Genomic DNA, 15267 nt, shown 5'->3' with positions numbered 1-15267 from the left:
CTACGCAACAAGACTCTTAGTCTTCGACAAAGCACGTCTAAATTATTTTTCTTTTCGTGTATTTATTCTAATACCATATTGAATTATGTAATTATGAGAGTAAATGTGCTAGCTAGTGTTACGCTTGTTTTTTTTTTTTTTTGTCCTTTAATTAATTTGTAATTTTGAAATTTTGTTTTGTTGATTGTGTCTTTACCTAACTTTTACTAGCTCTAAAACACGAGTAACTCGTTAATAAATTAATCTCTCATCATGACAAGCTGGAGTGCTTTTTAAATTAATTGAATGTAATATTATTTTAAGACATAAAATATAAGACATGACATGAGAATGTTGTTGTGAAGTTATAAAGTTTTATTTTTAAAATGCCATAAGAGATTAATCCAATCAAATCATTACACGAATTAAAAGAGAAATTGAAAATAATCCAAAAAATGGACCCCTAATTCACCAACTCTTGTGGGTTGCCAAAACCTATGGTTACTCACACAACAAGTTGTTCGATTTTTTCATATACTTGGATTTTGCATTAACGTATTAGAAGTTTCTTTTTCTTTTTAATTTCATCGAGTGTGATCTCGTTCACATAATCGATTTTAAAATAAATTAAAAGATAAATTTTAGAAGGACGATAAAAAATAATTTATCTATTTCATAAAAATAGAGAAAAAACTATGTACATTTTACCTATTCAAAATTTCACTTATGAATTAAGTCCGATTTTTTTATTTTTAGAAGTATTTTTTATAAATAAGTGCTGACTCGAGGGTGTTAAGGACACAGAAAAATTCAACTGTTTAATCCCACTGGTGGATTAATTCTTTGTTTATATTATTTATTGTGTGGGGCATTATATGCGTAAAAGGGGATATATTTAAATATGATAAATGAATCTAATTGGGACTTATAATTAGCAAATGAACCAATAGTAGCGTATTTGAAAAGCAACATTTTTTACTAATGACTTTTTTATGTTTCACTAATTAAACGAAAATAATTCATTTAATATGTGAATTATTGTTTCAAAAGTATAGCACGTACGAACTATAGTTAAATGTTTTTGAGTCCTTCTGGTTTTACGATTAGGTTATTTATAACGTAATTTTAAATAAGTACAATAATAATATATTGAGAGAAATTTTACTCTGTGAAGTTTAGAAAGGGTAAAGTATATACATATGTTATCATTATCGAAATTATTTTCAAAAGTCTCTCGATTCAAATATATTAAATCCAAGTACCAAAAAAAAAAAATTAACAAAAGCACAACAACAAAAAATTAATTTCAAATAAGTATTATCTATAATTTTTTTAATTCATGTTCGATGTCCCGATACCTTTTTCAAGGCTTTTATGAATCCAATTGGAAATTACATCAACCACCTTAAAAACAATAGTCTTTAAATATTTTTGCTTCAACTTAAATGTGAGTAAATTTTCAAAGTCAAAAGTACCTTCAAGGTAATTCCTGTCGATCACTTCATCCCTAACCGAATAAAAAGTATTTCATATCATGATTTTCTTTTATTTTCAAAATCCGAACTCATGACCTTAGATTTGTTGATTAAGGTAGAGAGATTCTATTCACTCCATCACTTCCTTTAAAATAACTAATAAAAATGTCACAAATACAAGTGTCATACTCTTACTTCATTTTTATAACTCGACCTCGAGATATCTGATTAAAAATGATGAATTCAATCCATCTAACACAACCGTCGAAGATATTTAAAAGTGGTACCTAACCTAGTTTTTCTCCCCTATGCAAATGACCAAGGTCTTTCTTTTTTGGCTTTTATATTTTTCCTTTTTTCATTGGCCGATATCACGTGTGGTGAGATAATAATCGACGAAAGTAAACATGTGATAACAAGCCATATTTCATGATATTTTCCTTCATTCATTCAATAAAGTACCCTTTTTTTTTTTTAGTAATTAAACTAGACAACCCTATAAGTGTTAAACTTATAACTTCATTATAAGCATCAAATTAAATTCCAAAAATTATGCACGATAAGAATAGATGGTGGTTGTCACCATCTACACACCTTTATTCAAAAAAAAAAAAAAAAAGTAGTCCCCCACACAAAGGCTCATAATTTAAGAAGAGAGAGAGAGGGAAGGGCACATATATACAGTTGTAGGTTCATCTGATATAAGTAAGAAAGAACACCTCATGGCATTCTCCGACACTACAAGAGTGGTCCCTTTCTTATGAAAGTTACTCTTATTACTACTCTCTCGAGACACGGAATCAGTATTTTAACTTTACGAGTTATCAGATATATTAGAACGATAACTTTAAGTATTGATGATCGAGTACTAAACTTAATATTTATATATATTTAATGTGTTTCTCAATGGAATAGAGATATTGAATTTGATTGAATCCTGTATCTGAAGTTCTAGCTCCGTTCCTGACTGACATTATTCTCTTTGGACAAAGTAGCTATTAGTGTGTGCACACCCTTTTATGGTTCACTTCTTGTTTTTGGAACAACTTCAATTTAAGTTGTTTTCAAAATAGCCACTATGATTGAGTGTTTGAGTTCTTGAATATGGCATTACTTGGAAAACTAATGATGGTGTTGCGAGTTCGTCAAGATTTAAAGTTAGTGATTTATATATAGTTTGAGTCGAAAATAATGTATTTTTTTTATTTAGTTTAATACATTGGATCCTCCTTAGATCCGCTCTAAAGAATTGCTTAATTGTTTGTTAGGTTAAACTTTTGAGAAGTTAAAAATACTTATTTTTAGAGAGTTAAAACTATTTGGCCAAACTTTTAAGGGAAAACAAAAGTGATCTTGAGTAGTAGAAGTTAAGAGCCATAAAATGTAGTGTCTCTAGAATCTTTAGACCAAACATAAATATTGCTCTAATCTTGATAAATATAGAAGTGTGTAGCTTAGTTTGTTTTCTATTGCTTGTAAAATTGATTAGATAATATACGTGTTATTTTTCATCGAAAAATACTTTTAGCTAAACTTTAATTTTAAACTGTAAAATTTTTATTTTTTAAATTTGGCCAAACAGACTATAACGACATTCTTTACTTCTTCAAAAGAGTACATAAATTAGAAAATCTAAGAAAATTGAAACGAGGTATGAAAATGCCCAATTAACTTCTAGATATTTATTGAAGCCTAAACAAATAGATTATTCTAATTTCAAATCATCACTAATAACCACATCTTAATTATTATTATTTATGAAAAAAGGGAAACAATAAACAAACAAAGATACGCTTATGTGGTGTCACCAAAAGTGGTGTTTGTATCACTAAAAATCATATTAAAATTAAACTAATATGTGTGCTTACCTTGTATGATGCGTGCTTACAAAGGAGACTTCCATTAATTATATTTAATTATTATTAGAATAACATTATCATTTTTCTAAACAGAAAAAAGGAAAGTTACATATTCTCAAAAAAAAAAAAAAAATTAAAATTTTACAAAGCCTTGAACTATTGAAGTAGTGCTTTTCATAGGATAACAAAATTTCAACCTTTATCACCAGTGACTTTCACTAGCCCTCTTTCTTTTACATTTTTTATACTTTAAAAGCACATATACAAATGATAAGTTGGTAATTATTTATATTTATTATTAGACACATCAAAATAAAAAAAAATAAAAAAATAAAAGTTTCTTTGAAAGCGAAGGGAGGTGATAGTGAAGAAGAAGAGAGAGGGCGACCCATTCTCTCTTCTTCTTTGTGTCTTTTTATTTTTCTTATTCTGATTTTCATTTTCAATGAGTATTAATACTACCACTTCGTTTCTATGAGAAGAGAATTCCGTCTTGTTCAGAAGCAAAATTAACAATCTTACTCTCAGCTAAGAAAGAAATTAGTGTGTGTTGTGTTGGAGAAGAAAAAGTAAAATTCCATGTCACACAGCTTTCATCAACACCAAGGATTTTACAATTTCTCAAATGTATATGAGAGATCTGCAACGACGACGACGAAGCATGAAGATATGTTAAGAGTACAAGGCTTTGAGCCACAGCAAGTTGAAGTAGCAGCGGCGGATGTTGAGCCGCCGCCTACTGCAACGGTTTATGACGATGGTGGAATGTTGACGGAGATTATCAGCTACCCATCTGCGTGGCGGAAAACCGCCACGGAGATATTGGATGATCAGATCCAATCGAGTAATTATCGATCGTGGCCACAAAAGGAGCAGCAGCATCTTCAGCAGCAGCAGCAACTTCTTCCACAATCAATAATAAACGATACTGAGGTAATTATATAATTGAACTGTTTAATCGTTAATTAGCTAATGATTTTGTATTATGCAGTTTGTACTCATCAAATCTCGAAGTTTGAAGTACAATTAAATTCAATTTTCGAGAAATTATCATCAATCAATCAACCTTGACCTGGATAAGAGTCATGTACTCCGAGTTTTGTTCTTCTTTTTTTACTTATTGCTAATGAAAACTTTTGGCTATTTTCATGCAGCTTCCTCTAATGAATCCTCATATTAAACCGTCATCTCCGCCTCGCTCTTCATCTTCACTTCACATGTTACTTCCAAACTCAGTAGACACAAACAATCTTCTTCATCATCAAGGATTTCACTTGCTTAATCCAGCACCAGTGGAAACTCCGTCTCAATTCACATGGGTTCCAGGTAATTAATTAATTATGTTTTCAACACGCCTATTACTTGTTGACGCTAATACTAAAATTATTTCTTCAACAGGTAGTAGTAGTGGAGAGGACAATTCCGCTAGGATTGGAAGGGTTGTGGATGGTCAAGGTCTTTCCTTATCGCTTTCTAGAAATTTCGAAGCTGCTGCAAAATTGGAAGACTTGAGAATCGGAAACGGTGAAATTTACTTGCATAATAATCAAGGACTATTAGGTCCGATGAATAACAACAATAATCACCATCACCATCACCACCATCAACTGTTACATTCAGGAGTAATTATGGATCATCGTACTCCTCCTCATCCTCATCCTCTTCCTCCTCACTCTAGTACGGGTCATCATCATCAAATTCATGTTGGATACGCAGCATCATCACCAAGAATATCAAATGCTCTAAGAAATTCGCGATATGTAAAAGCTACACAAGAGCTACTTGAAGAATTTTGCTGTGTAGGTAGGGGAAATTTCAAAAATCAAAGGGTGAAGAAATTAGACGATGATCAAAACCCTAATTCCAACTCGGAGAGTGAAGATCATCGTGGTCCCTCCAAAGATAATCATCCTCCATTATCAGCTGCTGAGAGATCTGAATATCAACGGAGGAAAATCAAGTTGTTATCTATGCTCGATGAGGCATGTCGTAGTAACTTGCTTCCTTTAATCTCTCTTTCTCTATAATTATCAAGTAAAACGTCAAAACTTAGCTTGTTAAAAGGTCCATTTTTTTCATAATTATCAAAAGCTGATCACCTAATTACAATAGTCATTAACAACTAATAATGACATTATTAAAATATTTAATATGGTACACTAGAGTACTACCTTATACCTTTCATTATTAGTAAGATTTAATTAGTGTTTCACTTTTTAAAGAAGAGCTACATGTCGAATAACAAACGACATGCCTCCATTATAGGTTGTAGTTTAGCATTAAGGAAGCTAATACGAAAATTAGTCTCTCTAATTAAAATAACTAATTCATTCCACAAAAGAAGCAAATGATTTATCATCTGGTACAGTTGGGGACCATTTCTCTTTTCTTCCTGATTCGATGATTCGAGGGTCTTTTTTAAATCATCAATTATTGATACTAAGCCGCGTTTATTAATCTTTGTTTAGTTGAATTTTTTTTTTTTAACAACTCACTCAATTGCTCCCCACGTTCATTAATTCCCATTGCAGTATAGTACTAAGGAAGATGTCAGGCAGAGTGATTAATTTTATATATAAAAAGCAAATCTGATGATCTGATGAACGGTATTTGTTTAATTTGTGCTGGAAAAGCACAGCACAAAAATGCTTCGTGCTACGCATATTCCATCATGCACACCATGTGTTTGATATAAAAAATTAAATTAAATTAAATTAGAACTCTTTTTTTTTCTCTTCTTCTTCTTCACCGTTCCAGGTAGATGCAAGGTACACGCGTTACTGTGAGCAAATGCAGGCGATGGTGAATTCATTCGATTCAGTAATCGGTTACGGTGCAGCAGCTCCATACACAGCGTTAGCTCAGAAGGCGATGTCGAGGCATTTCCGATGTATAAAGGATGCGATTGTTGGTCAATTGAAACAGACTTGTAAGTATTTGGGGGAGAAAGATGTGACGGGAACGAGTGGGTTAACAAAAGGGGAAACACCGAGGTTGAAAATGCTTGATCAGAAATTGAGGCAACAGAAGGCATTACATCAAATGGGAATGTTGGATTCTGATGCTTGGAGGCCGCAAAGAGGATTGCCTGAGAGATCTGTTAATGTTTTAAGGGCATGGCTTTTTGAGCATTTTCTTCACCCGTACGCTCTCTCTCTCTCTTTTCTGCTTTATTTTCTGTTTTAGTGCCTGGCGGGGCTGTGCGCTGCGGGCTGCGCCGCAGATAGTACAGTCTGATACATATCATATGCACACTGAATAAAGTTTTTCCTAAATTGATTTCAAACTTTTCTATCTCTTAACAGTCTAAAGGAACATCGTTTGGTTAAAAACTTCAAACGATCGATCAATCGAGCTATTAAGATTTTCTTTCATGTATGTCTTGTAACTTTAATCCCAGAGTTTAAATAGTCTTTACGTGGTCAGGTTATTATAAATGAGTCTCCTTAAAAATATGAGATCTGTTATATTAAATTCAAAGAGAGGTTATTTGTTATAATAGGTAAAGAAGAAATAACCTTTTTTTTTTTAAATATATTTCTTTTACACGGATGATGTATAAAAACTTTAATTTAATTATTTGAGAATAACTAGACATTGAAGTAGATTTTTGTGTTTATAAAATTTGAATTTGTAAATTAAGCAGCTTATTGAGTTTTATGGATGATGTATAAATAAACTTCAATTTAATTATTTGAGAATAACTAGACATTGAAGTAGATTTTGTATTTATAAAATTTGAATTTTTAAATTAAGCAGCTTATTGAGTTTTTTGGTAAATTAAATTAGATTTTAAAACATATATAAAAATTTGAAATCAAAATTACAAATTTTTTAGATTCTATAAGCAAAGTTCTAACTCCGACCATTAAAAGAAATATATAATATAAAATTAGTAATAATATTAGAAATTAAGACAGTCTAACTTGGAATAAGAATCTAAAAACACTAATAATGAAATGATTTTTTTATATATATATATATTATATTAATTTTATTATATACTTTGACATAAATCTAGGCCTTTCATATGCATATTCCATTTCTTTCCTAGAAATTTGATTTTTAGAGGTAAGTCAGAAAGTCACAGACCCCCTGAATTACCAAATGTGCATCTTTTATTTTGTCCAAGAAAGAAAGGGAAAGATTTCACATTTCCTTCTTGGGATTAGGAAAATACTGACTTTGCATCATCATGCCTAAAATTTATGCATACTCAAAATTTCAGTGTTAAAACACTTGTATATATAAAAAAAATTTAGTTATTTTTTCACAATATTATACTAAATGTTCGTTTAAATTGGTTTATTCAGGTGTTTTTAAGTCAAAATAGTTTTTAAATAGTTTTGAAGTGTTTTTGTAAAGTTAAAAAGTATTTATAAGCACTTATTTTAAAGCCAAAAAATAACAAAATAAGTCATAAACTAGAAATCCTAACTTATGGGTCAAAAGTCAATCCAAACAAGCTCTAAGTGATTCTCAAGAAAAAAATGCACGCTATCACATATAACCGATAGATGAAAACTAGAACATTGTACAAGGTGTGCGTAGCAGATTTAAGGTCTAACAGAAATATTTTATTCCTTATCCAATAAAAGTAAGTGATAGTATAAGCGTCTAAATAAAATTTACTCAACATATTTAAGAGATTATCAGTATAACCTAACAACAACAACAATAATAATAAAAAAGTGTACATAAACTTTGTCCCTAGATGCATTAGATTAGAATAGAATCTTATACTATATAGATTGGTGCAGGAGTATATGTTTATTGGCATGCATGAATTTTATTTAGGATTGATTATGAAAGAGAGTAAAAGTGATGACATTATAAGTATATTTGGTTTTTATAACAGGTATCCAAGTGAAGCAGACAAGCATTTGTTGTCCAGACAGACTGGTTTATCTAAAAATCAGGTACTCATTACAATCTTTTATACACTCTATAATATAATAATATCAGATGCTGTCATATCTCTTGAAAACGATAACTCATCTTTTTCTAATTTCAATTCTTTTTTCTCTGAACATATATGTACATGACATACATATATTGCTCTTTTAAAGTCCAGGCTAAAATGATGAATACTTAATAAACTAGGCCTAGGTGAATTATATAGTATAAAGTGTAAATTTACTATGTTCGTGTTCAGTTGAATTCAGTAATTTTGTCTTGAAGTATGATTTAACAATATAGGTGTAGTCATATGTAGGTGAGATATGAAAAAGATAAAATATAAGTAGATCCTTGTGGGATAAATAAGTTATTTCCGTTACTCTAGAACACATTTAAATAATATTAGATTTCAAACCTAATAATTCAAATGGTTAGAGAATTCCTAGACATTTTGAACTAATTAAAATATAAATTATGAATCTGTCTCTCTAATTATTTATCTCAATCTGAATTACAATGATAGAGTAAAAGATCTCTATCATTGTTATCATTTATAATATTTTTTTAATTTAATTTAATTGACAGTTTGATTTGATACTGAATTTATGAAAAAAATGATTTTTTTAAAAAAATTATGGTTTTATATATATATTGACATTTGAATCTACAAAACTTTTAAACCTCGTGGCCTTAAATATGACATATTTCCTCTTTTTCAGTTTTTGTATCTTTTTTTTAGTATATTTAGAAAGAAAAAATCTCTTTGGTCAGAATTTAGCTACGATGACATTTTTTCTATATTATTTTACCTCTTTTTAACATTTTTACCCTATTAACTTTAATAACTTTAACTAAAAAATAAAATAAAAGATTAGTTTATTTTAAAATAAAAAAATTATAGTTTTCTTAATTTTCTGGTTATATTTTGACCAAATTTTCTGACCATTTAGCACTTTCCATTTAGAAAACAATGTCATTTTCTATACTAATTTATTATATCTCTTTACCCCGACATTCTACCAGACATATTCAATATCATAAGATTCCAAAAACATTTTATAAATATACATATCTAAGATCTTAAAATTCAAAAAGTTTGTAATTTTTAAAGTTATGTGCCTAAATCAAAAAAGACACAAATAATATGGAGGGAATAATATTAAACAGCACTAGTTATGAATTTGTTTGAATAATAAGATATTCTCGAATATTTTCTTAATTCTTCAGCTTATATATGATGTGTCATGTGTATAAAATTAATATGGATCTTTAACTAACTTCCTTACCAACAATATAGGAGTAAATAATTGATTTTATAAATTACATGAAACCTTTAAAACACGTAGAAGATTTATTATTAAACAGGTAGTTAGGATGTGCATGTTTGATTTGACAATAAATATTAGTTTATAAAATAAAATATTTAGAGTAGGAAAAATATATATTATAAATTATTACCAAATTGTGATCGAGTGTGAACACATAAAGTAGTATGATAACATCAGCTTGTGGAAAATTTTAATTTTAATCCCACAAGATTAATCTTAAATATTTAAGATTGTTTAGTTTATATAATTTGTGCTAATACTATTTGCATGTGCCATCTTGTGGAATGTGGAATAACAATTAACAACTGACATACCTATAAAAGTTAATTAATTGTGTCTCTAAAGATGGTAAAAGAAAAATTCAATTTGATATATAAAATATTATTTATCAAAAATATAAATAAAAATTCTAAAATTTGTATATTGAACTTCTTAATGTGTTATTAATTCCTCTCAAGCAAAACATCAAAGTTTTAATGAAGTTGAAGGCAAAATGATATAAAAAAGGTGGATATATATTCTCTATTAACACAATTATTAACTTATAATTTTTAAACTTGAACTATCGCCAAAGTATTTCAGATATATGTCAAATTAAAATATTGTTTAGTCTAAAAATATATAATTAGACCATGTGTGTCTTTTTTTAAAAAAAATTATAACATTCAAAGATAAATAATATGGTGATAGATTGTGAATGTTGATTACTGATAGTAATAATTAATCGCGGCTAGTATATAGCTAGTGATGAAAAGAGTGAATAACAATAGTTAACAATTGTGATTGTTATCGTTAGTTGGTGATGACTATTGATTATTGTGATGAATTATTGTAATAGTATTAATAATGATAATTGGCAATATATGATAGTGGTTATGGTAATAGCGTTTGGTGTTAATGTTTGTAAGTGAGTGTTGTTACCAATGATGACGATGGTAATTAACGGTGGTGATTATGGTTAAGAATGGTGGTTGTGAATTAAAATTCAGACATAAAAAATAATTATTTAATGACTGAAAGATCTTATTTATTAAGATTTCTGTCTTTATTAGTTAGTATAATTAAATAAATAAAGTTTTAGGACTTATTTGTTTGTGCTAAATCAAAATGATAATTATTACAATTAAAATCTCAACCACAAGTCATGTCAATCACTACAATTTCAATTGTAATCATTTACGATCACCACAATTAACTACAACAATCATTGATCACTATTTATAATATTACCATCAGTCTCTAATTATACAATTAACTACCTTCATTATTCCTCATCACATTAACAATATATCACTATCAGTCGGTGATCACCACCATCAACCACTAATGTCAACTACTATCTCCGAAGCCACTATTATCAAGTATACCATCATCAATGGACACCAACATATATTGTCCATTTTTGGTGATTATTTAAAAGATTTCTACAAAAATGTTAGTTTATCAGTTTTATCTATTGGTAACTACAATCATTATTGTCCATTATTTTCAATTATATATCTCTACTTTTAGCTATAACTATCATCACTCTGTCAATTACTATAATCAATAATCACTACCACTAGTCAACTAATACAGTATCACCTTCCACCCCTAATACCGAAACAACAATCAAATCCACCATCAATTGTTTTTATCGCTTATAACCAAATTATTCATAATCATCATAAGTTATCACTATTATCCATTGTTATTCTATATTGTCACCTAATGTATGAAGAACCAATTCCTCCAGACCCTATCGAAATTTGGTTAAGAAATCTAATCCTATTTGGATTTGATCTCCTTATTTCTTCTGTCCTCCATATGATTTCTCCTATTTTTCGAAAGTATTTCCTTTTATGCAAGTACATCAATATTTTTTTATTGATCACGAATTCTTAATGCAACACATTATCTCAAAAAAATCAAATTCTTTGGCAAATCAACCTTGTAATAGGATTCACTTATGATCAACAGTCTTTCAAGAACCTGATTTTTTATTAATTGAGTAATACTTCTGTAAGTATAATCGGTTTCTCCAAGAGACTTGATTTTTTTAGTTTTTTTATCGATTAAAATTACTACTAAATAAACATGTCAAGAATTTGATTCTAGTATAATATTTATCAATTATTAAAACATTAAATTCGAGATAATTCAGTTTGATTCGACATCCACCATGACTATCATCATCAACCTCTAATATTGTCAACCGCCATCACCAATAACTATTACTTACACCCGATTAGCCAACACCATCCCTAATCGACATCCAAAAGAACCATTTCTATCCATCATCATCATCAATCATCATATATCCATTTCTATCCATCATCATCATCAATCATCATATATATTTTTTGAAAATATTTCCTTGATATTTAATATTAGACTAGATCTTAAGATAATATCTTAAGATTTGAATATGTATTCAAATTTAGACTCTAGATCTATATAAATATCTTAATATTTAAAAGTATGATAAAATTCAAATGTCTTACCACCAATGAAATCAAATTAAATGATGCCTAAATCTTATGCAAAACTTAAGTAAGGACTCCTCCTCCTTTATAGTGTGTAGCCTTAAAAGGATCTTAAAAAGTAACCTTAAGTTATATAGATTAACCACGAATGCTTTAAGCTCCCTTTTTTTGGTCTGATTCCTAATTGAGATATGTTCACTTGATCCACTAAGAATCCCTTAATTTGTTTATGACACTTTTATTGATCCCTTGATTTCTAGGATATTTTAATTTTGCTTTAGGGACTCGAATGATTATTATTCTTGTATTTGATCTAAGCTTTTTAGTATTGAGGGATCGTGAAAATATTTATCCTACATTTCTAGAACTTATCTAGATAGTCGATCGCATATCTAAATCGTTATTAGGACCATAGTTTCCTTCATATATGGACTTAAGATTATATAATTGACAAATGTATCTAGATTGACATTTCATTAGAACTATTAGTGTTATAGCTATATGAATATGTTGGTATTGTGTAACATTTTCATTAGGATATGTTGCTCAGAGTATGAATAAAAAACTTGTGAAGAAAGAACGACAGTTTAGTGTTAAATAGACGTTGAGCTTAACTCTGCCTAATATTAGCTGAAAAATTGTCGAAATCTTATAAAGAGACCACATGATAAATCTCATATACCATCGATATGTGAGATTCTTCACACACTCTCATCCCCAATAGGCTGGATATTTGGAGCGTCGACGATTTTAATATGAGGGTCCAACATCGTGAAATAAGAATGGGAATGAGTCCTGCTTTAAGACTAATACCATGTTATGAAATCGACCTTAGGTATAACGCAATTTTAAAAGTTAGCTCAAATGATGAGGATCATCTAAAGTCATATTAAAAAGTCATCCCTTACAAAATCGATACAAGACTCTTTACAAATACACATATCACTCATATTCAAAACTGAATATCTGATACATGAGTAATTTACTATATAAGAGTCTAACACCGAAAATGAGAATTAAAATGAATCTTGCTAATACCATATACAGAAATAAATCAAAAGAGGAGTAGTTCAATTAATTGATCCTGTTTGAAAATGGAAAGGTAAAAAGACAGCTAATTGACAAATACATCCAACATTTCCTCAAATTTACTGCAAATATTTATATCTTGTAGGGATAGATACAAATATTTTTGTCTGATTTACACGGTTGACAGTACCCACCAATTTAATATAGGACATTCTGACTGTTGATTTTAAATGTTCTGTCATTATTTGCATTAATTTGGTCTCATGTAATCAATGATACCTTCAACAAATTGAGTGCAGTAGATAACATTTATGACTCCATCCACTTTATTACCCCTACTCAAGGGTACATATTGATGCAATTTAATACTCCACGTTACTTCTCATTCACTTTTATTTGTCTTATTTCATTTTTCTATTGTTAATAATATGAACTTACATTAATATTTTAAATATGATTGCAGCTTATAGTATTTTTCTAGAGAGAAATTTTAAAAATATTTCTAAACTTGACGTAGATTATTAAATTTGTCTCTAAATTATTGACAATCTTATAAAAACATCCTTCTACGTAATTGACTAAATTTAGATATACCTCAATCTGTCACTTGACATTGGAAATGGTCTCAAACTCTTGTACGAGCATGAGACTTTTAATAAAAAGTCAAAATAAGTATTAAAAACATTCTAAACTTGGGAGAATTTAGGAGTGTGAATTTAAGTTCAGATATAGGGTGCTTTTTAAGGCTATCAATAATTAGGGATTAAACTAATAATTCGCACAAAGTTTAAGGGTGTTTTCAATATTTTTCCCTATTTTTTATATAGTTTTCTTCAACATGCATCTATCTTCAAAATCTGAAATATTGAACTAATTTGATTCAAAACTAATTTGATTCAATCTAACTCTGCAGATTAGTCAGACTGATTCTCGTAAATCGATATATAAAAATCTCTCTTTTGTTATGCTAAAAATAGATTTTTATTTTTACTGATACGTTTTGCAGGTATCAAATTGGTTCATAAATGCTAGGGTTCGATTGTGGAAACCTATGGTGGAAGAGATGTATCAACAAGAAACCAAAGAAGAAGAAACAGATCAAGAAGAAGAACAAGAGCAACAACAACAAGAAAAACAAGCACAAATCCCGATGCACAACATGGCTACATCACCAGCAGCAGCAACAACAAAAACAACAACAATGTCAATATCATCATCAGTAAGATCCAAATTTAATGCTAATGAAAGAGACCCTTCAGAAAACATCATCAATTATAGGCAGTACGCCTTGGGAAACCAACTAGTAATGCTCCAATCAGACGACACCGCAACCGCGTCCACCTCTAATCATCATTACTTTACAGCGGTGGACGCAGTTGATTTGGTGGCTGATCCAAATGCGGTCAATACGGCCGCATTTGGATCTCAGCAAGCTGGAGATGTGTCACTCACATTGGGACTAAGGCACTCAGAAAATGTACCAAGGAAGCCAGCACAATTTCAATTAAGAGACTTTGGAGCTTATTAATTAGTATTATTACTATTATTATCAACAATTTTAAGTTTAAAGAGTAGAAATAATTAAAAAATCGAAAGTAATGTTATAATGTATGAATTTACTTTTTAATAGTATTGGGATATCAATTGTATAAATGGGGAATTGTCTTATTTTAGTGATGTGATATATAGGGTTATGTGTAAAAAAAATATGTTGCGGGTAATTTATGAAAATGTAGTGAGTTGGGTGCTATATGCCAATTATAGTTATTTATCTATGTGTGGATATGCTATATTTACTAAGGTCTTTTTTTTTAACTCTAGAAATTCTTATTTACGAAGTTATATAATTGTTTTCTATCCTGATGTTTTGATACTCATTTTGAAGTTTCGATTAATCAAAATATATGTGATAACAACTATTAAAAGATGAAGCATTCTATTTTTTTTTTGAATATTTTTCATTTTCAAGACTCTAAAAATCTGATCTCGATTAATCAAAATTTATGTCGATAAGAGGATTGTTAAAAGATGAAGTGTTCTCCTTATCTGAGTATTTTTCATGCCTAATGTTTAAAATCTCTAATTAAGAGTAAGAAAAATTTATGTGCTCAAAGATCTTTGATATAGAGAATTAGAGATGTCTCTTTACATCAAATTTTTTCTAGCCAATCATGACATACATAAGTATATGATAACTAGAATGAATTAATATTATTCTTTGAGACTTTGATGA

General features: G+C 29.2%; 1 protein-coding gene across 2 annotated transcripts; it reads left to right on the top strand.

Annotated features, from left to right (window-relative positions):
- The first annotated feature begins 3399 nt into the window (after positions 1–3399).
- LOC101247316 (BEL1-like homeodomain protein 4) lies at positions 3400–14784 on the top strand. Of its 2 annotated transcripts, none has more exons than XM_004238168.5 (6): positions 3400–4246; positions 4468–4639; positions 4712–5295; positions 6071–6456; positions 8172–8232; positions 14041–14784. In XM_004238168.5, exons 1-6 carry the CDS (start codon positions 3893–3895, stop codon positions 14560–14562), a joined length of 2079 nt encoding a protein of 692 aa, XP_004238216.2. In that variant the 5' UTR covers positions 3400–3892; the 3' UTR covers positions 14563–14784. The 2 variants fall into 2 exon arrangements, with proteins under 2 accessions (XP_004238216.2, XP_069152593.1); XM_069296492.1 differs by having other exon boundaries at positions 4712–5299; positions 6075–6456.
- Positions 14785–15267: the final 483 nt, after the last annotated feature.

The sequence above is a fragment of the Solanum lycopersicum genome, chromosome 4, assembly GCF_036512215.1.
Source record: "Solanum lycopersicum chromosome 4, SLM_r2.1".
NCBI classification, from domain to species: Eukaryota; Viridiplantae; Streptophyta; class Magnoliopsida; order Solanales; family Solanaceae; genus Solanum; species Solanum lycopersicum.
This window is presented reverse-complemented; position numbering and strand designations above follow the sequence as displayed.